Below are 23,204 nucleotides of genomic sequence, written 5' to 3'. Positions count from 1 at the left end.
GTTCCAGGTAGATAAGCTGATGTGCTTGTTTTACCGTTCCTTTATTGAGTTTGTAATCACTTTTTCCTTTATCTGTTGGTTCCAATCCTTAAACATTAAAAACAAAAACTCTTTATCAAGAGTGGTTAATGTGTCGGGCAAAATAATTGGCATGAACCAGGAACCTCTGCAGGAAATGTACAACAAAGAGTTCACTTTATTGTATACCCTATACAATAAAGTGAACTCCATTCTGTCTGACAGCTCCCATCCCCTTTATCAATATCTGGAGCTCCTCCCATCAGGTTCCCTTTTCAGACTGCCACCAGTCAAAACCAACAGATATAAATGTTCCTTTATTCCTTCTACAATTTCCCTTCTTAACTCCAGAAGGAAGAGATAACATGTAGCAGTGATTTCCACTTTGCACTCTGCTCTACTTTTATGAGTATCCTGCCCAGTGATGCCCAGTGTGACTAAATTATTTGTGTATATCTGTGCCTTGCCAGTTTTGTTGTTTTATATGTCATATGTTATATGTCATGTCCACACTCCTGCAAATGAATTGCCCCATGGGGACAAAATAAATAAATGAATAAATGAAGTTCTTACAATCTGAAAAAACAGACTTGTCCCTGCTCCTGGTTGTGCTTTTAGCATTCTGATACAAGCCAAGCCAAGCCTTGTTTTATTACAAGTCATGTCAAAACAATTAGATACTGTATGGGATCATACTCTTGGTGTAAGAGTGTGTACATGAATTACCTCAATAGCTACAGTCCACAGTATGAGTTGTGTCTCTGAGTTGGAGAAGTATGCTTTGACTTGTGGAGACATGCCTATCAGCGAACAGTTGGTCACAACAGCTATCACGCTCATGGCCTCAAAGGCAAGCTGGACACAGAGAGAGACAGCAACAGTCAGTGACTTGTTTCCAAAAATGGAAACCTTTGTTTCCCAGCTGAGCAGAGTGTAGACTAAGTGATACATACTACTTGTTCTTAAAGGGATAGCTCGGATTTTCTGAAGTGGGGCTGTATGAGGTTCTTATCCACAGGCAGTGTATTACATAAAGTACATAGCCAAAACGCTTCCAGTTTGGAGACAGAAGCATTCTATGCAATGTACTGCTGTGGACAGGGGTCAGCAGCAAAATGTATTTCAGCCATTTAAAAAAAGGTCTACCGAACAAAATTATTATCAGTTTGAGTGGACGCTATACTGAGAATATTTTCACCGCTTTACAATGCTGTCAGACAGCCCTTTCCTTTGGGACTACATTTTCTCAACCATAGAACTTCTCTATCGTTTTGATGTGTATATTCAGTGGAACTAACCACAGCTGTGTTCATTTCTGTTTGAACAGCCCAGAAAAAAAGCACACACCATCTCTGAAATCTTTAGAAAAGTGAAGTTTGTTTTTAGTCCGATCATGCAGCAGCACTTTCTGGCCCCAACAGCTGACCTGCAGCATCAAACATCACACGGCATGGTTAGGCTTATGCCCAAGAATACAGAAGTTCTACGGCTAAGAAAATGTAGTGCCAAAAGAAAGGACTGTCTGACGGTGAGGTAAAGCTGTGAAAATAGTCTCAGTATGGCATCCACTCAAACTAATATCAATGTTTTTAGGTAGGTTTTTTTTAAGTGAGGAAAATGTGTTTTGCTGCTGATCCCCGGTCCACAGCAGTACATAGCTGATCTTCCGTCTGCTTCTCCCAACTGGGAGCGTGCCATCTGAGATCTACTGTAGGTAATACACTGACTTTGGATAAGTACCTCATAAAACCCCACTTGCCAATGTGGCAAAAGGAGAGGATATGTGTGTTTGTCATTGATCTTAAGCTGTTCAATCCTACTTGAACCTTTGGTCTGCACTTAAAAAATAAAGATTACAGGTAATGTGTTTAGTTGTTTTTTTCCTAAAAATAACATCAAATGCCACCTTTGTTTTAAGAAAAATCAGATAAATCCATCAAAAATGCTGCAGCAATCTCATATAGTTCTTCACAAACAAGCTAGCAGTCTGAGTCTTTTACCTGCCAGACTCCTATGTTTGCTGCCGGGTCCGAGAAGGGTCGTTTGAACACACGACACATCTTAAAGGCATCAGAGTAAACCTCGGTGATATTGTTCAGCACCACCAGGACAGCAGCCAGAGGGTAGACACAGGAGAAGAGACTGACGTAACCAAAAAGCAGGAAGAGCTCCAGGTAGTCATCAAAGGTACCCTGAGAAGAGGGAGGGAGGGACAGACACACATACTCACAAACACACACACTTAGTAATGGACTCTGAAGCTTACATGATAACAAGGTCATGTAAAGGCTCCAATCTACATTAAAAGACTGCAGGCACTTACCAAGTATGTGCTCATGTCGGCCTCCAGCCGGACCTGCTCAACCAGAGGAAGCTCTTTGTCATCCAGAGTTCTTCCATTCTGGACTTTGCGGATCATCTTCTTGTTGCGTCTCCTCTGGAGCCAGTAGGGCAGGAAGGCCTCCATAAACTGATTCAAGATCTGACTAGTGATCAATAGTGTGGCCAGACTCTGGATACAGACAAGAACAGGAGAGCAATGGAAACCAGGTGGGGTGAGGGGAAGAAGGATTAACAGAGGGGAGGTGGGATGAATGGTAAAGGAAAGTAAATAAATATGGAGAAATCGAAAAAAGCCACAAGTGAAGGTAGAAATTAAAGAGTGGAGAAAGGAGAGACAAATGGAAGGTGAGAAGGCAGAATGGTAGAAGAAAGAAAGAAACAAAGGAAAGGGAAAGAGGGTAAAATGAGCACCAGGAGGATAGGTGATAAAGTGTTAAGAGGGATGTAATAAAGGGATCAAGAAAGAAAGAAACAAATGAAAATGGATATGACGAAAAGGAAACAAAAATAAAGTAAGACAAAAGCTAGATTTACAGCTCTGTGGTTGTATGCCGTCAAGTTGCACTTACAGTTTACATTCATGTCTGTGAAAACATGGATGCTTCACACACATCTTACCCCCAGCAACACAGAAGATCTACACAATAAGCACAGTTTCAAGGTGGACACCCAAGATTAGTGTCACCAATTCAGTATCTGACCAAATGTCTGTTCCTGAGATATGATGCTGAGTAATGGCCAGAAAAGTGTTTAACGCAGAATATTATGATGTCACAGTGAAGCTGACCTTTGACCATTTGGATATAAAATGTCATCACTTCATTATTTTAGCCTATTAGACTTTTGTGTGAAATTTTGTCATAATAAGCATATGAATTCTTGAGTTAAGGCCAAAAACTCGTTTTGTGAGGGCAAAGTGACATTGACCTTTGACTACCAAATTCTAATCAGTTCATCCTTGAGTCCAAGCGGATGTTTGCGCCAAATTTAAAGACATTCCCTCAAAGCGTTCTTGAGATATTGTGTTCGCGAGAATGAGACAGATGGACAGGCGGTCAAACTAAAAACATAATGCCTTCAGCCACAGCTATCGCTGGCGCAGAGGCATAATAAAACAATGGAACAAACAAGGATGATAATTAAATTAAAAAAAAATCTTCCTTTCCTGTGATCCCATTTTTTTTCTTTTAAATATCAGCTTTAAATTGTGGATTTCCAGTTGATTTCAGCATGAGGACACAGGGAATAACACACCCTAAAATTAAGTTTACTGTACTGCCACAAAAGTAAAGTAAGGAGGACATCAGTTCAGAGAACTAAAAACAAAACAGTCAAGTGAGTGCAAAGCTGGATCCAAAGTGTATGAACCTATATTGTACATTGTAGCTAGTAAAAAATACTGTGGTTTTTGGTATTTAAGGCTATTGCAACTGCTATTTAGTCAATTAAGTTACATTTTAACAACTACTTCCAAAGCCTTTTTACGATATATATATCATCATTCCCTTTCTACTGTCTTTTTTACATTGCTGTGAAAACATCAACTAGTTTCTCCTTCATACAGTTATAACTGTATGTTATCTATGTTTTTTTTTTAGCTTGGCGCCACCCAGTGTCAGCGGTGTTGCTCACACTGTCGCAATGACCAAATTGACCGTGGGGATCAGAGATAATCAATAAAATGTAGGCTGTAAAGCCACCAGTATACCTCTATGTATATGTAGAATGAGAAGGTGTGTGGACACTATACTAAATAAATGAGTAAAGAGACCGAGCAACAATTATCAGATTTATCTGAAGAAAAAACAATAGTAATGCAAATAATTATACCAGAATGCACAGTACCAGTACAAACAACACTATCAACGGTATCACTGTCCGAGGGCTGCCGTAGAATGGCAACGAGGATGTCAGCCAACACTCGCTACCCGGTCCCTGGTTGCGGCGATTTGCGATGCTGGCCAGCTAGGAATGAACTAGCAGCCAGTACAGTACAGTCCTCTCTCGTCTAACTAACATTTAGCTGTGTTACTTACTGATCCATTAGAAAGAAAGCTAGCTGGACATCGGTTTTGAAGCCTCTTAGGTCACGGAGCTCCCTCCATTTCTTGAACGCCTGACTGAGGTTTACTCTTGTTTTTCCTCTTTTTTTATCACTCTCCTTTTTGCTCTTCTTTGCCTCCTCAGACAGAGGAGCTCATTTTCTTTTGCTAGGCCGTTTTTCACTTGTTTACAAACTTTGTCCGTCTGCCATTGTGCTCGTGACTCAACTATCTCATGCCCAACTCCTCATAAGAACTCGCTCCAGTCCCTGATTGGCTGACCGACCAGTTTTGCAATACATGACGTATTGCCTGCCGTAAAGCAGATTTTTTTCTGCGAAATTTTGCCCCCGGTGGCAGAAGCTTATTACAAAGTAACTAAGTAACCTATGTAAACGCTGATAGTCTGATTTTACTGTGGCCACTACCCTGTGCAACCCACATTATTTTCATAATGATATATTTAGGAAAATATGCTATCTGTTGCCTCTTTAAGTCCCCATGACTCTGTCCTTTCAGACCCCTCCCCCAATTTTTCAAAACCTCATCAGATCTACATGAATCTCACAAATGACATATTTGGTATTCAAAACAGCAATTTTGACGTAAGATGACAAGTTTGCACCTCTGAAGGAAGAGAAGAACCTGAAAAGAATAAAGGAAGGAAGTAGGCCTACCTGTCTGAGTAGCGCCATGTCCTGCATGACAAAGGCGATGTAGAACAGTGAGGCGAAACAGTTGAAGAAGTTGAACTAGGAAGAAAAGAGTCAAAACAGCCATGATAAGTCAACTGTTGACAAGAAAAGTTGCACACTGATCACTGTGGGATGAAATTGGCAATGTTCTGGAAAACAAATATATGTGATTTATACTCACTACTAATACTTTGAGGACCAAGTGATTCTGATATGATGACTCTAGCCTGTGATTTTCTAAATACGCAGAGGGGAAAACACATTTGGAGCATGTCAGCAACACAAAGGAAGTGCAGAAATCCTCAGTTCTTTATTTCAGTCACAGCACATATCCTCACTATTCAGTGGCATGTAAAAGTTTAGGCATCCCTGGTCAAAATTTCATTTACTGTGAGATCAACTGATCTCCAAAGGGCATAAAGTTAAAGATGACACATTTCTTCAATATTTTATGCAACATTACATTTTAGTTTCAATCTTTTACAGTTTCAAAATAACAAAAAAAGAAAAAGGGCTTTCAGCAAAAGTTTAGGCACCCTAGGTAATCAGTACTTTGTAGCACCCACTTAGGCAAGTATCACAGCTTCTAAATGCTTTTTGTAACTAGCTAAGAGTCTTTCAATTCTTGTTTGGAAGATTTTCTTCACTGTGAAGGCTTCTAGCTCTGTGAGATTCTTGCATGCACTGCTCTTTTGAGGTGTATCCAGAGATTTTTAGTGATGTTTAGGTCGGGGGACTGTGAGGGCCATGGCAAAATCCTCAGCTTGCTCCTCTTGAGGTAGTACATTGTGGATTTCGAGGTGTGTTTAGGATCATTGTCCTGTTGTAGAAGCCATCCTTTCTTCATCTTGAGCTTGTTTTAGAGATGGAGTAATGTTTGCTTCAAGAATTTGCTGGAAATTTAACTGAATCCATTCTTCCCCCTTCCTGTGAAATGTTCCCATGCCACTGGCTGCAACACAAGCCCAAACCATGATTGAATCACCTCCATGTTTAACAGTTGGACAGATGTTCTTTTCATGAAACTCTGCACCCTTTTTTCTCCAATCATACCTTTGCTCAATGTGTCCGAAAGTTCTATTCTAACTTCATCAGTCCACAGGACTTGTTTCAAAAAAGGATCAGGCTTGTTAAGATGTATTTTTTTCTACGTTGAATTTTGTGGTGAGGACATAGGAAAGGTTTTTTTGCAGACAAACGGGGCTTTGATTTGCCTGAACAATCCTACGAGTAGTTCTCTCGAAAGTTTTCTTGGTCTTCCAGACCTCAACTTGACCTCCACAGTTCCTGTTAACTGCCATTTCTTAATTACATTACGAACTGAGGAAACAGCTACCTGAAACACTTTGCTATCTTCTTACAGCCTTCTCCTGCTTTGTGGGCATCAGTTATTTTAGTTTTCAGAGTGCTAGGCAGCTGTTTAGAGGAGCCCATGGCTGCTGTTTATTAGAACAAGGTTTCAGGAGTATTTATAAAGCTTTGAAATTTGCATCACCTGGCTTTACCTAACAATGACTGTGAAGCCAAAGCCCTAACAAGCCCTAACAAGCCTATTATGGTCTGAGACTCTGGTAAAAGTTGTCTGAGAGCTCATATGTCTTGGGGTGCCCAAACGTTTGCATGGTGCTCCTTTCCTTTTCTCATTCTAAACTTGTACAAAACAAATATACTGCACAAATCTTGCTGAAAACCATGTTTCATCTTTAACTTCATGCCTTTTGGAGTGAATCCACAGTGAATCCTACATTTCCTATAATGCAACTTAATAGTGCTGTTAATTTCACCGTCCATGTCTTTTAAACTCCATGCCCACAGGGTTTCTGTCCCCAAGCCCAAATGTACATACCTTAAGAACAGTTTTTAGAGGATGAGTAGTTCCACTCTGACTTTGACCCCCCAAATCAGGTACAACCAAACTGACAAAACTAACAGGAGAGACACGTCAAGCACATTCTGTGCTCGACCCTACTGGAATTGTACCATGGTGGTGCATCTACAAAGATTTATCTGTTCCTTTGTAAATATCTATCAAATGAGGTCGCATGGTAGAGATAAATACAGTATTTTTGACTTATGTCATTTTAGCTAAGATTGAGTCACTTACAGACAGGAAAAAAGCTTGCTGTAACTGTACTTGTCTTGGACACTGCTCAAGAAATGTAAAAGCATGTCACAAGGTTGAAATATTCCTTTGATTTAGGGCAGCAACTCAACATTGTTTTTATTTATCAATTTATCTGTTGTTGTTTTTTATTTAATCATATACAAAATGAAATGTAGTGTGAATGCTGATTCAGCACCATGAGGCCATCAGATGTACTGCTAAATTTATAGTAAAGGAATTGGAGAGGTCTTATGGTAGTGAAATGAACATTCAGTTCAGGTCCAACAGCTCTGGTGGACATTCCAATGACATGCTCCCTCAAAACCTGCAACATCTGTGCCATTGTGTTGTGTGATCAACTGCACATTTTAGAGTGTCCTTCTCTTGTAACAATCCCAAGACACACCTGTATAGTAATGATGCTGTTTAATCAGCATCTTGATATGTCACACCTGTCAGGTGGATGGATTATCTTGGAAAAGGAGAAATGCTCACTAACATGGATTTGAACATATTTAGGACCCAGTTCTGACAGAAATAAATCTATTGAGTGCATGAACAAAAGTCTTAGGTCTTAAACTTAAACCTGTGAAAAACTTAAAGCAAAAACAAAAGTGTTGCGTTTAAATTTTTGCTCAGTATAAAAGCTCAAAATATGATCAAGCTTAAAGCTTTTTTAGCAGTGACTTGAAAAAAAAAATTCTAATCTTTAATCTTCTTCAATTAGAAATTCTACTTCTCTCCAAACTGTTATCTAGATATTTCATCTAAGTTTTCAACAGATCACAAAGTAATTATACTTCTGCTGTGCATTTTTTGATCCACTACTACTTCTACATACTCCCAGCAACAGAAACTATGTTAAGTCTAAATGTTAAGTTCTTGAAGTACGTCTATGGTTGTATTCAACTTTTTCTACTTTTTAAAGTGTTAAGTATTTCCTCTTTCAGCCTTTTCAGTTAATTTCAACATCTGCCTTTGCCAGTATTACAGTTTAACTTTAGGTAATGCAGTTAAAACTTCCAATCTGACAGATTTTCAGATCTGTCAGGCAATTTGTTTTATATTCCTGTATTTTCAGCAATGTATTTAAATTAATTTCAGCTGTCAGCACTCACACACATTTTCTTCAGGAAATGCATTTTCAAGGTATTCTTATTCCATATTCCATAAGTCTTTTGGCAGCTCACTACTTTGCTACTTCTCTGAGCTACAGAAACCATTCACACAACAAAATGTTCAGCTCTTTAAGGGCATAGGTATTACATCTTTTCTTGTTTTTACTTCTTATGCCTTTTAAAATATTAAGCTTCTGTTAACATTTTTAAACAATGTAAACCAATGGAGAGAATCTTCAAATCATCTTGAACCTACTCAATTTTAAAACACTACTGCTTCCGTATACTTATATATTTTCCAGTTTTTGTATTATCCGAGTATATGTTTTACGTTATTTTCAGACCAGAATTTTCAAAATAAAAGCCCCTAGGTTGTCATTTGATCAAATTTTAAGCTTTTTGAAATTTTCTATAGTTGCAGTAAATTGAAAAATATCTTCTAATCTTCTATCTACTCCATTTGACACACACTTTGTCACAAAGTAACTATACCTTGCCTGTGCATTTTTTGATCAACTTCTACGCTCCTGTGCGCATGCGTGGCATTTTGTATGTGCTTGTGTGAAGCGCTGTCACAATCTGTCGTTTTATATCTGTTTTTGAGACACATTTTACTCTACACTTTTCTGTCCCAGTGGTTTTATCTATATGCTCTGTTGAGGCAGAAGATTTTAACCATCGCCTGCCCGGATTTAATTTTATTTCACGTTTTATGGACTGAACAGCCTGCAGAGGTAAGCGCAACCCGGTTTGTTTTTAGCATTGCGGGCTAGCTACCTACACGGATGTCAAGATGCCACCAACCAGCAGGTCCACTTGGTGTCGGTAAGTCCCGCTGCCTGTTTGTGCTGTTTGCTGATCGCTTCTGACCCATCTGCTAAAACTCAATCAACGCTGTGGGCTCCATGTCGGAGCCCCTGCATGTAAGTTCCCGTGCCCTCCTTGTCCACAAACGCTATCCTCCACACCCAATCACCTTTTAGCCCTGTGCTGGCCTCCTTTTTATTTTCTCCTCCCCAACCACCCCATCGGCAACCTATGGCTCCACTCAACTCTTCATCCAGTTGTGTCAACTGTGCTTACCTGGCCGTTAAGGGTACAGAACTGGAACAAAGAATCTCCACGCTGTACAAGATCGAAGAAGCCGAAAAATTTCTGGACACCATCATCTTCGGTCTAGCACAAACTGAGACAACCGGTGCCCATGAGCTTGATGCCACTGTGCCCTGCCCTGCTGTTGAAGCTGCCTCTCCGGCGGAGCCTGTCACCACTCACTGTCCCACTGCTGCCCCACCTCTGGTTGCTGTCCCCTGTGACTCCTGGACACAGCTCGGGGCTAGACCTAAAGCCCTGGCCAGCTCTACTCCATCCCATCATCTCCCTGGATTTATTTTATGCCAACACCAAGGAGGCATACCACTCATCCCCCCTGCCCCCCCTGGGAAAAGCTGATCACAACCTGGTTCATCTTCTGCCTGTCTACAGACCTCTGGTGCAGAGGGAACCAGCAACCACCCGCACTGTGAAGAAGTGGTCTGCTGAGGCCGAGGAGGCCCTGAATGACTGCTTCGAGACCACTGTGTGGGAGGTACTCAGCAATTTCCATGGGGAGGACACTGACAGTCTGACATCATGTATTACGGACTATATTATTCTGTGTGGAAAGCACCGTACCCACCAGGACTGTACGCTGCTTCTCCAACACCAAACCCTGGATTACTCCAGATATAAAAGCTCTCCTGAAGGAGAAGTGGAGAGTTTTTAACTCTGGAACCAAGGAGGAGCTGAAGGCCGTGCAGAAGGAGCTACAGAGAAACATCAGGTGGGGAAAGGATAAAAAGAAGATGGAGAAACAGCTGCAGCAGAGCGACGTCAGCGGAGCCTGGAGAGGTCTGAAAACCATCTCAGGACAAAAACAACCAGACTCCCAGGCCAGAGGCGACCAGAAGTGGGTGAATGATCTGAATCTGTTCTTCAATAGATTTGATCAGTCTGCCCCTCCCCCAGCCCAGACATCACTGCTGCAACCCCCCCACATCCTCACCTTCACCTCCCTCCCACCCACACTCCTGGCAAACTACTTCAACGCCTCTCCCACCCGCGCTACCCCGGACATCTCACCACGCCCCACTCCTCCCCCCACCTCATCACCTCAAACCCCCAGCACACAGCACCCCTGCTCCAGCTTGTCCTTCACTACCTGTCAGGTGAGAGATCAGCTGAGGAGGATAAAGACGAGGAGGGCTGCGGGTCCAGACGGCATCAGCTCCAGGCTCCTGAAGTCCTGCGCAGACCAACTGTGCGGGATAGCTGAAACCATCTTCAATCTGAGCCTGAGGCTGGGGAGAGTACCACAGCTGTGGAAGACATCCTGCGTGGTACCTGCGCCGAAGACTCCGCACCCCAAGGACTTCAGCAGCTTCAGACCGGTGGCATTAACATCGCACCTCATGAAGACTCTGGAGCGGCTGGTCCTGTCTCGTCTCCGCCCCGCAGTAGGCCCTTCAATAGATCCACTGCAGTTTGCCTACCAGCCTGGCATTGGGGTGGATGACGCCATCATCTTCCTCCTGCATAGAGCTCTTTCTCACCTGGAGAAGCCTGGAAGCTCTGTAAGAATCATGTTCTTTGACTTCTTCAGCACTTTCAACACTATACTGCCTGCACTTCTGAGGGACAAACTGGAGCACATAGGGGTGGCTAATCACCTCACATCCTGGGGCTAATCACCTCACATCCTGGATCCTGGACTACCTCATGGACCGGCCACAGTATGTCAGGACCCAAGATTGTGTATCGGACTTGGTTGTCTGCAGTAAGGGGGCCCCCGCAGGGGATGGTGCTGGCACCGTTTCTCTTCACCCTCCACACTGCAGACTTTTCATACGACACCCCCACCTGTCATCTGCAGAAGTTCTCTGACGACTCTGCCATAGTCGGCCTCATCACAGATGGGGAAGACAGGCGGTACAGAGAACTGAACCAGGACTTTGTGGACTGGTGCCAGAGGAACCACCTTCAGACCAATGCGGGTAAAACCAAAGAGCTGGTGGTGGATTACCGCAGGCGCAGACTCCTCCCCCCAACATTGTTGAACATCCAGGGAAAAGACATTGAGATGGTGACATCTTTTAAGTACCTGGGTGTTCATCTTAACAATAAACTGGACTGGACTGATCACACAACAGCACTATACAGTAAAGGCCAAATCAGACTCTACCTGCTGAGGCGGCTCAGGTCTTTTGGAGTGCAGGGGGTGCTCCTGAAGACCTTCTTTGACACTGTGGTGGCATCAGCCATCTTTTACGGAGTGGTCTGCTGGGGCAGCAGCGTCTCGGCTGCAGATAGGAAGAGACTGGACAAGCTGATCAAGAGGGCCAGCTCTGTCTTGGGATGCTCTCTGGACTCTGTGCAGGTGGTGGGAGAAAGGAGGATGACAGCCAAGCTGTCATCTCGAGGACTAACGACTCCCATCCTCTGCAGGAGGAGATAAAAGCTCTGGAGAGCTCCTTCAGCGATAGACTGATTCACCCAAAGTGTGTGAAGGAACGCTATCGCAGGTCCTTCCTGCCTGCTGCTGTCAGACTACACAACCAGCACTGCTCACAATAAACTGCACCATGGACACTTTATGGACACTATGGACACTTTATGGACACTTTATAAACACCATCATAAGCATTACTGTCCCCCTTGTTGTTGTTTTTTGCACATACAATCACTTGGACTAGATATGCTCTCTTTAATCCACTGCTAATTGCTAATTTTTATTCACTGCACATTATTATCCACTTCTCATTATTATTATTATTATTATTTATCACTGTGTCTTGTATTTTTTGCATGCCTAGTTTTTAAGTTTTTAAATTTTGAATTTTTAATCTGACTCTCCTTGACTGCTGTAACACTGGAATTTCTCAATTGTGGGATCAATAAAGGAGTATCTTATCTTATCTTATCTTATCTTATCTTATTTTATCAAGAACCCTGGTCTCTGGTTAATGCTCGCTCCGCGAAAGGCAGGCACCCTCCTCATGTTCCCCCTCACTATAACATCCAGCTCCAGAATAAATATGACATCCTTGACCTTCATGACTTCCCTCCTCTGACTGCGGTTTCCCGGCCTTCTCTTTCACCTCCCCTGCCACCCCATGGGTCCCAAAGCTCACAGCCACTGCCTCGTCCTGTCCCAAGGCTCGCCACTCTATGCCAATATTCACACCACTGCTTTTCAAGCCGAACCTCACATAAATCCCCTTTTACTCTGCCAGAGCTCCTAGAAACCATGTCACACATGAAAGTCTCGACCACCACTCTTGACATAATTCCAACAATTTTTTTATTTGAAGTGACTGATTGTATTGGGCCCCATTTGCTTTCCATTGTTAAAAGTTCACTGTCTACTGGTTGTGTCCCAGATTACTTTAAGACTGCTTGCGTCCAACCAGTCCTTAAAAAACCTGGGCTGGATCACACCATCTCAGAAAACTATCGCTAAATCTCTCATCTCTAAACTGCCTTTCATTTCTAAGATTTTTGAAAAAATTGTATCAAAGCAGCTGCTTGCTGCTGTGGACAATAACTGCATTTTTGACAAGTTTCAATCTTTCTGCTAACATCACAGCACTGAGACAGCCCTTCTTGTCAGACAGGAAGTTTTGTGTGTCCATTCATAATGTCATGTCATCATTGTCCCATATTAAGTACGGTGTGCCTCAAGGGTCAATCCTTGGTCCTACTCTTTTTTAATTATACATGCTCCCCTTGGGTGATGTCATCCGTTGACATGGTGTTTCTTTCCACTGTTATGCAAATGACACTCAGCTGTACCTCCCTGTTAAACCAACTGACCTCAGCATGCTGTGCTCTCTACAGGACTGTCTGTGTGATATAAAAAATTGGATGTTGCTAAATTTTCTTCAGCTCAATGCTAATAAAATAGAAATTCTTGTAATTGGGTCACAGCATATCACAAAACAAATACTGCCATCTATTGGTCACCTGTCACAACACATAATGCCTGTTGCAAAAAATCTTGGTGTCATATTTGATAGTAATTTATGTTTTGAATAACATGTCACTAAACTTGTCCAATCATGCTTTTATCACCTCAGAAACATTGCTAGAATAAAATCTATTTTAACTCTTAGAGATACAGAGACTGTAATACATGCTCTTATCTCTTCATGTCTTGATTTTTGCAACAGCCTTTATTCATGTCTTATTCAAAAAACCTTTCAACGACTTCAGATTGTACAGACCTCAGCCGCAAGGCTCTTAACCAAAACCAAGAAGCACCAGTTTTACCGCTTAACATTAGCCCTTTTAAAACAGGAACTGTGCAAATTTACAGGAAAACCCAATCAGTCTTCTTTCAGCATTGGCAGTATAAAAACAAAATTGGGGAGTGCGGCAAAATGCCACCTACATACTTTTGATTATAGAGAATGCGCCTTTCTAGGGGCAATGGGGGGCGTGAGCAAATAAAACGTGTTGCTCAGTGTGTGACGTAAACAGTGACGTGGGAGGGAAGCCGTGGCTGGTCAGTCCTTCGGCAATTCTCTCGTAAGTAGGCCTGCCCGTTCCTCACCGTTCCCGTCATCTGACGGTTAATGGACTCTTCCTTTGTGAGGGCAAGGAGGGCACACAATTCTTTGTCTCCCCAGTTGCTCATCTTTAGTGTCTTCTAGGTTTGCTTTTCCCTCTTGCTACTAGCTGCTTGCTAATTCCTGCTATTATCTTTTTCCTATTTATCCACCGCCAGTGGTTCGCACGTGCGGCGTCATCAACAGCTCCTCTTACAAGTCTTCAACAGCCCCTCCCATTGCAGAAGCCCGCCTCAGTCTTTTTAAACTAAAAGGGTTCCGCCAATATGACTACCCTACGAGGAGGAAAACTGGGCACCTCGGATCAACTCGCCAATCCGGCTCTGTGTGTCTAAATGCTCGCAGCTTGCTGGCAAAATGACCCAACATTCGCGGAAAACCTGACAGTGTATAAGGGGCTATTGGCTCCCTGTTTGTTTTAGGATTGATTTTAAAAACTTATTAATTACTTATAAGGCTCTTCTCTTGACCCCAGGGCCCTGAGGCTCCTGAATCACCTGCCTGAGGATATAAGGCTGCCTGAGTCATTGGCTTCGTCTCTCCTAAAAACATACTTCTTTTGGAAAGCATATCCTGACTTTATCTGAGCTGTCTATGTTATTGCGATCTTACTGACTTTAATGACCTTTCATTATCTTGAATTTAACTTTGGCCTTATTTTAGCTTTTACTAGTTGACATTTTATGACATGTTATTTGTTTCATTCCTCTTGTGTTTTAATTGTGTTTAGTTTTATTGTACAGCACTTTGTAACTGTGTTTTGAAAGGTGCTATATAAATAAAGTTTATTATTATTATTATTATTAATTATTATTATTTTTAATGCTTTTAAAAATACAGAGCATATCTTCTTTCAGTGTTTTCAGTTTTTAGCTTTTCTCACACTATATTTTAGCTCTTAGCTTTTTGTTTTAGGTAATGCAGATCAGCTGTCAGTTCTTTCAGATCTTGCAGACACTTCATTTTATTTCTGCATTTTCAGAAATGCTTCTGAAATCATTTTAGCTGTCAGCATTCACACACATTTTCTGTAAGAAATACATTTTCTAGTTATTGTTTCTATACTAAGACTCTTCCTAAAAAAAACAATAGATTTAGTGCATGTATGTGTATTGTACATAAAACCACTCATCACCACTACTCACCCCACTCGGTGAGGAACTCGGCAGCATATCTATAGATGAGGTTCATAATCTCTATGACCACAGCATAGATAATACTGGGGATGTACAACAGTATTCCTGTCCAGAATGTGGGGTCCTCATCATGGACTGACAGCGCCCACCCCTCCATTAGAAAGTAGATCATCATGATGGTGAGGGACAGGTAAAGGCAGAACAGGACAAAGGGCAGGGACACAAGGTAGATACGCAGTTGCCTTTTGACATTGGGGTAGAGAGGCTCCTCACGGCCAGTTACAGGGTTGAACCCGAGGACGCCATGGAAACCTGGCCGAGGTTCTTCAAAGGCCTTTTTCCTGCTCAGTGTGCCCCAGCGGTAGGCTAGTGAGGCACTGCAACGCTTCCAAAACTGGTGAAGGAAAAGGTTTAGCTCATCTGTTAATCAGCTTTCACTAGACTGTCATTAATTCAAGCTATAGTGTATTATACTCTTGTCATTATCACTTTATTCATTTCTTCCATTTCTTTAATAGTGCCTTGGGCCCTGTGTCCACCAAGGCATTTTCTTCCAGCTGAGAACGCCAGGCGCTCCTCAGGAAACACCCTGCTGGGAGCGCCTGAGAGCACTTTGGAGGTGCAGCATCTTTTTAGCTAAGACACTTTGGTTGCGTCTGGTTACTATGATATGGAATATCTGTGGAAGTAAACATGTCGGCACAAGGCAGAGCATTTGCTTTGGATAAGGTGAAGGCTGAAGCATCAGGGAGAGAGGATTTAGTTGTATGATGTAGCTAATATATATATAGCTATATATACATTTTCGCAAATTTTGCCTCCATTGTTGTTGTTCAGCACTTGTACATGCGAGATGTGATGGTTTGTCTTCACAGTATATGTCCCTCCTCAAATGTGACCAAATGGCTGACAGCGATGTGCGCAGAAAAAAAAAAAAAAGTCCAACTGTCGGCGCTCAGTGCAAAATTCATGCCCAGTGCCTCATCGTGCTGCCGGTGTTTGCAGCACCGTGTAAGTATGCAGTGCGCCCATTTCAAAGCATTTAAAAAAATACGCTGGCCTCAGGAAAAACGCTTTGGTGGACACTGCCCTTTGGACTGTAATTCCACTTCAGGTGGCCGAGTGACTGTGGCTCAAATGTAGATACAATCACTGTCCATACCTCCAAGATAACAGTGCACCAGACCAAGTTGAACCCAGCAAAGATGACATATTTGTCGTAGTCCTCCCAGTCAAACAGATAGTAAGGCACTCCAATGAGAGCCATAGGCACCAGGGCAAAGGTAAAGTACTCCAGGAAGCCAAAGTAGAGGGCCTGACCCTCACCATAGTAGTGTCTGATGTCATCTGGGGATAAAGAATGGGGAAGAAAGTAGTAGCTAAAAACATGAGAATGTGCAAGTCAATCACAAACATGAGAGAGGAAAATAATTACATGTTAATAATAAAAGAGTAAAAACACATTTATAAAGACTGAGAACAACTGAGCTGGAAGGCAAAATGAGCATCATGTAGCAATCACCATGTAGTAATTGTCATGTACAGTAGCAATGAAAGGTATACAACTGCTCCTCTTTTGAGGAGTTTCCCTCTCTACATCTATTAACAACGTGATTATGTGTGCTTATTTCATAAGATTTTCACAGCAAAGATGATGAGAGATAATTGGTACTTCTACTTACCAAGAGGCTGATAGGCCAACTTCACCTTTTTGTACCAAGAAAAAGACAGCCTCTTCAGTTCCTCCTTGTCGTGGAGAGGAAAAACTTGGATCAGAATCCCCTTGGACTGCAGTCTGCGAACTAAGATGTAAATAATTTTTCATGATATTTTTATGCCACCAACTCACTTCATGATGGATGAAAATGTTGTGTATAGGTAGCTGGGTGAAGCTTTATTTGCTCAAAGTTTAAATTATTCAGAAGACGTTTCATTGACTTTTGAGTAACAACAAAAAAAGCCTTGTTGCATTTTTACTCCTGACTTTTGTTTGTCTGAACTCACTTTCTCAACCAAAAACACCATCCAGCTTCAGTTTGTAAAACAAGGGCAGGCAAACAATAGCTGTGAGGCAGCCCACTCTACACAGTGCACTGTCTATGGCAATCATTTCTATTGTCTAATACATAGTGACTATATACAAGTACATGAAAGCTCTATCATTTCATCTGCCATTTCTTGAGTGCATCATTTGTCAAACTGATTACATTCTGCATTAACACAATTCATCAAATAAAGGCGCTGAATAGAGGCATCCTATCTCCACTGCAAGTTCATTGCTTCCTTATCTCACTTTGGAGTATTTCACTGCATTTGCATATTTATTGTTTCCATACTGCTGCCACAGAGAGTGTGAGAGAGACAAAGACGGAGAGGGAGGCACAGAGACAGACTGCGTTCAGCAGTGCCTCTGAGGCAACATTAAACTCCTACAAGGAACTAGGGTTGGGTATTGTTTAGATTTTAATTATTCTGTTACCAGTCCTGTTTATTAATTCTGGTTCTCAGTGTTTGTTAATTTCAATTTTTTAAGGGGTGGGGTAAAAACAGGTCTTGATTATTTTACAGAAATAAAAAAATCTACTTTTACGAGCTTACACACTTCATATTAATTCATATTATGCTCATATTCACAATTCACTTCTGACAATTTATGGAACCTGTTTATTAATTTCATGCAGTTTAGTTTGGTTGCTTTTATTAAATCTGCATTTATAATTCATAATTATCTATTATGATTCTACTGTGCAATAACGACTTAAGGTATAATTATTAATAATTTTTTTAATGTGCAATAATTGGTGCACTAATTCAACTGCCACAATACTCATACTGCACAGCTTTACGCTGACATATCCATACTGTATAAACCATAATACAGTAAAATTTCTGGGAAAGCAATTCAGAAATTGCTTCTCTTCCTCTGTTTAATCCGGTGTGTTAAATACCTGAAGCCTATCTGAATTTCAAAGTGAGAGAATGAGAGGTAGATGGACACTCACTGATAGATTTCCCAGGGTAGAGCTTGGCCTGGGGGTGTCCTGGTACATGAGTCTCATCTTTGGCCCGTAATGTGTCTAGCTCATGTTTAATAATGTACTGACACTCAGCCATGCTGAGGAAGGAGTCCCCGTCCCCTGGAGAGACAGAGCAGATCAGTGACAAACAGCACTGTGACATTCACAGAAGAGGCACGTTAAACATCTCAGAGAATGTGACGGTGAGGTCAGAGATTTCAAACTGCAGTGTGTCAGCTACAATGACTGCAGTCTGTTCTGACAGTACAATTCATTTTCCAGCTCTTTTGATTTTAGAGCACCTTGCAAGAGGAGTTGTGATGATTGGAAATCACCTAAATGCTGGTTCTAATACAGCTGTTCAAACCGCACTCATTACCTTTACCTTAACTACTTTTCACTCTACTTTTCATTATTGATTTATCTGCAGGTTATTCACCACTAATCAATTAATCATTATTTCTAAAAACAGTATTTTTAAACAGAGAAAAGCAGCAAATTATTGCTAGAAAATAACTTAACAATTAATGGATTATCAAAATAGTTTTAGGGCTGCTGTGAAACTGCACCTACTTGGGGCAACAAAAAAGTTTGCCTTTAGTGCATCAGTGCAATAAACAAACTAGAAAACACTGCAGAGGAGACAACCACACAACAATGTAACTGGGCTAGGAAGCCACCATGTCTACAGGCTGAGATCACTGCAAAAACAGTCGATTTATTTAGGCCATCTGTGCACAAAAAAGGTACTCAAAGTGCAAAATATGATAAAGACTAAGTAAAAACAGCAGCAAACGTTTCAGTCCTTGACTATCATGTTGCTTTTTTGGTGATATGACTCTTTTTTTTTTTTTTTTTTGGCAGGACACCATGGAAATGAAGCCCATCGGGCCATCCATCATTGCACCTCCTGCCGAAACAACAAGACAGCCAATACTTTTGTTAGTCATATCACCAAAAAAAAAAAAACCCCAAAAAAAACAAGATTTAGAAATTCATTAGTTGTTCCACTAATGTAATTTACCTTCTTTAATGTCCCTGTGGTCTGCAATATATTGGCAAAACCAGATGCAAACTCAGGACCAGAATCAACAAGCATAGAAGCTCTATTCACAGAGCTGATCCAAAATGCCCTGTAACTAAACACTTCCAGGAGGCCAAATATCCAGCCACTGCACTTTCTGTGGCACTGATGTAGTTCACCTGCAGACATTCAGATCTGGGAACAAAATGTACTCAGTGTGAAAGTAGATGGATCTCTCTTCTCAAAACTGAAGAGCTGCTAGGCCTAAATGAAACACTACATATGTCTTCTTTCTTTAAAGGCATTTGCATGTACCAGCATGGCCTGGTGGGAAATGCTTTGTCATATTTTTCCCTTTCTTTTCTGTCTTTCTGTGTATGGTTGTGTTTTTGTACATTTGTATATTATTATATCCTGCTATTATATATTGGTGTTTGAAGATGTTGTGAATAGTGTAGTACTCATATGACAGGTCATTGTGGTTTGGTAGACATGCTTTTGGTCCATAGTTGATCTCATCTAATTTGTGGCACCAGCTGATCACACCTGGTAGGAATCTGTCTGTGTCTCTATCTGTTCTTTGAAGCATTCATGTCAGTAGCACTGGTGATATTCAAGGACTGAAACGTTTGCTGCTGTTTTTACTCTTTCTTTATCCTTTTTTTGCACTTTGAGCACCTTTTTGTGCGCAGGTGTCTTAAATAGACCATTTTTGCAATGATCTCAGCCTGTGGACCTTTTTGTGGCTTTCTAGCCCAGTAACATTGGTGTGCGGGTGTCTCCTCTGCTGCCTTTTCTTATTAAAATAGGACCCAATTAAATTTCTGTTGATCAGCTAATCAGTTAATCAGATAATGATTTCAGCTCTACTAAACTTATCTCCATGTGTATATTCATATAGTAAGTTGTGTGTGCCTTGTCTGTCTAGTACTGTTACAACTGAGGATACTTATGGAACCGGCACTTCTTGAACTTAATGAGCCTGGGGGTAGGGGGGTTGAACCTTTATCAATCTCCCAATGCTAATGCTTTTTTTATGATGATTGATTTCTGATGTTTTTTTTTAATGATATTTGTTTATATGTTATGTGTTGCTGTTGTTGATGTTTTTTATACTCATTTACCCTCAATTGTGCAAAGCAATTTCCTCTTTGGAGCAACAAAGGTTTCATTCGTCTGTTATTTGCGCCCAGCAGCTGCGCAGAGCTAATGCTAACTAACTGTCCTCCTGCCAATTTTAATTCAGATTCGTTGTTTACAATATAGCATTGTCAGGGAAACAATAGGTTACATCCTCTGACGTGACTATAGTGAATTTACTGCATCCTTTCAGCCTGAATACTAAAGTGGAAGTGGTCCCAAAAATGTTTTCCCAGTGAGGATTAGATGCCGGCTGCTACTTACCATCTCGTCACACAGCACTGAGATCACAAAGCCCGTTTTCCAAACAGTCAGTATATTCTCCTTGAACCTGCTAATTTATTTAAGCTTGTGGCCCTCTGGAGCCCTGCTTTGTAGCCTGTGCAAAACTGATGTGATACAACTTCAGCCATGGCTACTGGTGAATGTCATCTTATTTGCTGATAGGCCAGTGGCAGTCAGTAAGATGAATATCAGCCGATACCAATGTTCAGCTGATAAATCGGTACATCCCAAACAAAAACAATCTCCATACATGATAATGGGTGCATTATCCATCAACACAGGAAGCCATGGCAAAGGGAAAGAAGTACCCACACAAGAAGGTTGAAGTTACAAAAAGTACGTAGACCTAGCTATAATGTTTTGGCTTGACACATCATGATTGATAACAATCAATTAATCAGGAAGCTAACGTAGGTATCTGCATCATTGTTTCCAAAAGCCTCAATTTCCACCCAACCACACAAAAAAGCACCCCTGACTTTTCAAACTAAAATGGGATCAGCAGCATTTTCGAAGGTCTCTGTTTTAGGGATTCAAAAAATGCCGAAGTAGGGTGAGTGCTGGGCGTAAATGTGGCAATAGTTGTGAGTTTAGGCTATGTTCACTGGCTAGTCTCTAACTGTGTCTGCTGTTTGTTGCTGAACAGGTAGTGTACAGTGGCTTTTTTTTAGTACTTTTTTTTTTTTTTTTTTTTACAGTGGTTTTTTTATAGCTTTTTTACTGAGAAAAGAGCTGCCATGTGCAGCTAAAAACAGCGCTATGAGAGCAATGAGGGGGAATCAGAACAGTGAAGTTGTGGCCCTGACAGATAAACAACGATCTGCAATGCCATAAAGCTCTGTATAGCAAGGGGAGCTGCAGATTCAGCTGATAACTTTCTGTATGTTTACACTACGAGCGACCCCTTCACACTAGCCCTTTGTTTTCACATTGTCATTTGACACATTGTTATAGTAAAAATATTGATTATAGCCGCTTTAAGCAAGAATTTATTCTACTGCAGAAATACTCCAAGAAACAAACAGCCTTCATGCAGCCGCCTCCTGGACTTTACCTTCGAAGTCTTTGAAGTTGTGTTTGTTGGCATAGGTAAAGCCTCTCATGGATCCATCCTTGAACTCCTTGAAGAGGCCTACATCCTCAGCACCAGAGAGCAGCCTCTGCTGTGTAGCCCCCACCAAGAACATGTTGGGGTTTTCCTTCTCCTGAGCCTCGACTCCAGGGCTCAGCTGCTCCACCAGCAGCTCAGCACCTGGGAGAAATGACAGGGTTAATAACACTGAATGGAATGGCAAACAGGGTACACAAATTAAATCAACCTTCCAAACCTCCATTCTGTTGGTTGTCTCTTATTCTCCCCAGTAGCCATGCAATGGCTTCCTCCTTAGTGTCTGAGGCTAGCTCCAGTACCACCAAAGGAGTGAACCTAGGGCCACTACTGTCTACGCACGGCCCCTGCAGCATCGTCCTCTCTCCCAGAGCACTATAAGAGAGAGAGAAATCATTACTGGACAGACTGTCCCATTGCGCTCATCAGAGAGTAATAGAGGATTTTACTGGGGTTCAAGCCCCAAAGGGTCAGAACCCTATTGAGTTTGGGACAAGTTGTTCATTAAAAAAAAGAAAAAAAAAAGAAAAAGAACAACAACAAAACAACAACAACAATATTAATGTCATTATTATCATTATCATTATTATTATTATTGTTATGGTTCAAGCTCCAAAGGGTCAGAACCCTATTGAGTTTGGACACGTTATTATTATTGTTACCTGAAATCAGCTGTCACGGCTTAAATTGCTGTGAGCTGGACTGAGCTAGAAACATTAAACTTAGCCCAATGACTGGAAATGATGTGCAAATATTTCACAAGAAACAGGAACCCAATTGGCTACATGGTGGCGCTATAATTAATGCCTAAAAACAAGATTTTGTAAAGGCCACGCACCTCACACAGTTAGTTACAAACTTGAAATCTGGCACACATATCCAGGTAAGCTCTTGGAGGAAGTGTGCATGTGTGGTGCTGGTATGTGCTTGTCTGTGGCTCTGTTATAATTTGACATTTTTTATCCAGTTTTTAAGCTACAGTTTATACTACACTGAAATGTCCTGGTTGTTTTCTCTATATGCTCTGACAAGGCAAATGAGTTGTAGATGTGTGTCAAATTTCAAGTCAATAGGCCTCATGTTGTTAGGGTCATGATCTGTCATAGTTTTGCCTTTTAAGCTGGCAAATATAGCACCACCATCAGGCTGATTCAGATCAAATTTGATGTGAAGCATTAGGACATTTCTTCCAGTTGTGGTGCCAAGTTTCATGTCTCATTCCAGCTTCCAGCAAATTAAGCAAAGACATATTATGGCAGGCTTAATCGACTTGACTTCCAAAATATACTATATGTGGACCACCACACAATAATGGTTAATCAAGCACTCTTCAAGAACTGACCGCAGTGATTTCTTCATCTAAATCATCAACGTGTCTCTTAGACCCCATCCCAACTAGGCTACTTAAGGAGGTCTTTCCTTTAGTTAACACTCATATATTAGATATGATCAATATATCCTTATTAGCAGGCTATGTACCACAGTCTTTTAAGGTAGCTGTAATTAAACCTCTACTAAAAAAGCCCACCCTGGATCCAGAGGTGTTAGCCAACTATAGACCAATATCT

The 23,204-nt window shown here is 41.4% G+C and overlaps 1 protein-coding gene across 6 annotated transcripts in view; it reads right to left on the bottom strand.

Moving 5' to 3' along the window:
• ano10a (anoctamin 10a) overlaps positions 1–23,204 on the bottom strand; it is a 112,421-nt gene that overhangs the window by 82,217 nt on the left and 7,000 nt on the right. For all 6 annotated transcript variants that reach the window (XM_050045788.1, XM_050045792.1, XM_050045791.1 and 3 more), the window contains exons 2-12: positions 21,857–22,011; positions 21,583–21,780; positions 18,065–18,199; positions 16,745–16,864; positions 16,225–16,409; positions 15,072–15,456; positions 5,280–5,335; positions 5,081–5,155; positions 2,342–2,530; positions 2,019–2,210; positions 745–873 (exon numbers count right to left, since the gene is read on the bottom strand). In XM_050045788.1, coding sequence (XP_049901745.1) covers positions 745–873; positions 2,019–2,210; positions 2,342–2,530; positions 5,081–5,155; positions 5,280–5,335; positions 15,072–15,456; positions 16,225–16,409; positions 16,745–16,864; positions 18,065–18,199; positions 21,583–21,780; positions 21,857–21,992 — 1,800 coding nt within the window. In that variant the 5' untranslated portion in view covers positions 21,993–22,011. The remainder of the gene's footprint in view (positions 1–744; positions 874–2,018; positions 2,211–2,341; positions 2,531–5,080; positions 5,156–5,279; positions 5,336–15,071; positions 15,457–16,224; positions 16,410–16,744; positions 16,865–18,064; positions 18,200–21,582; positions 21,781–21,856; positions 22,012–23,204) is intronic.

The sequence above is a fragment of the Epinephelus moara genome, chromosome 6 (assembly GCF_006386435.1).
Source record: "Epinephelus moara isolate mb chromosome 6, YSFRI_EMoa_1.0, whole genome shotgun sequence".
Lineage (NCBI taxonomy): Eukaryota > Metazoa > Chordata > Actinopteri > Perciformes > Serranidae > Epinephelus > Epinephelus moara.
This window is presented reverse-complemented; position numbering and strand designations above follow the sequence as displayed.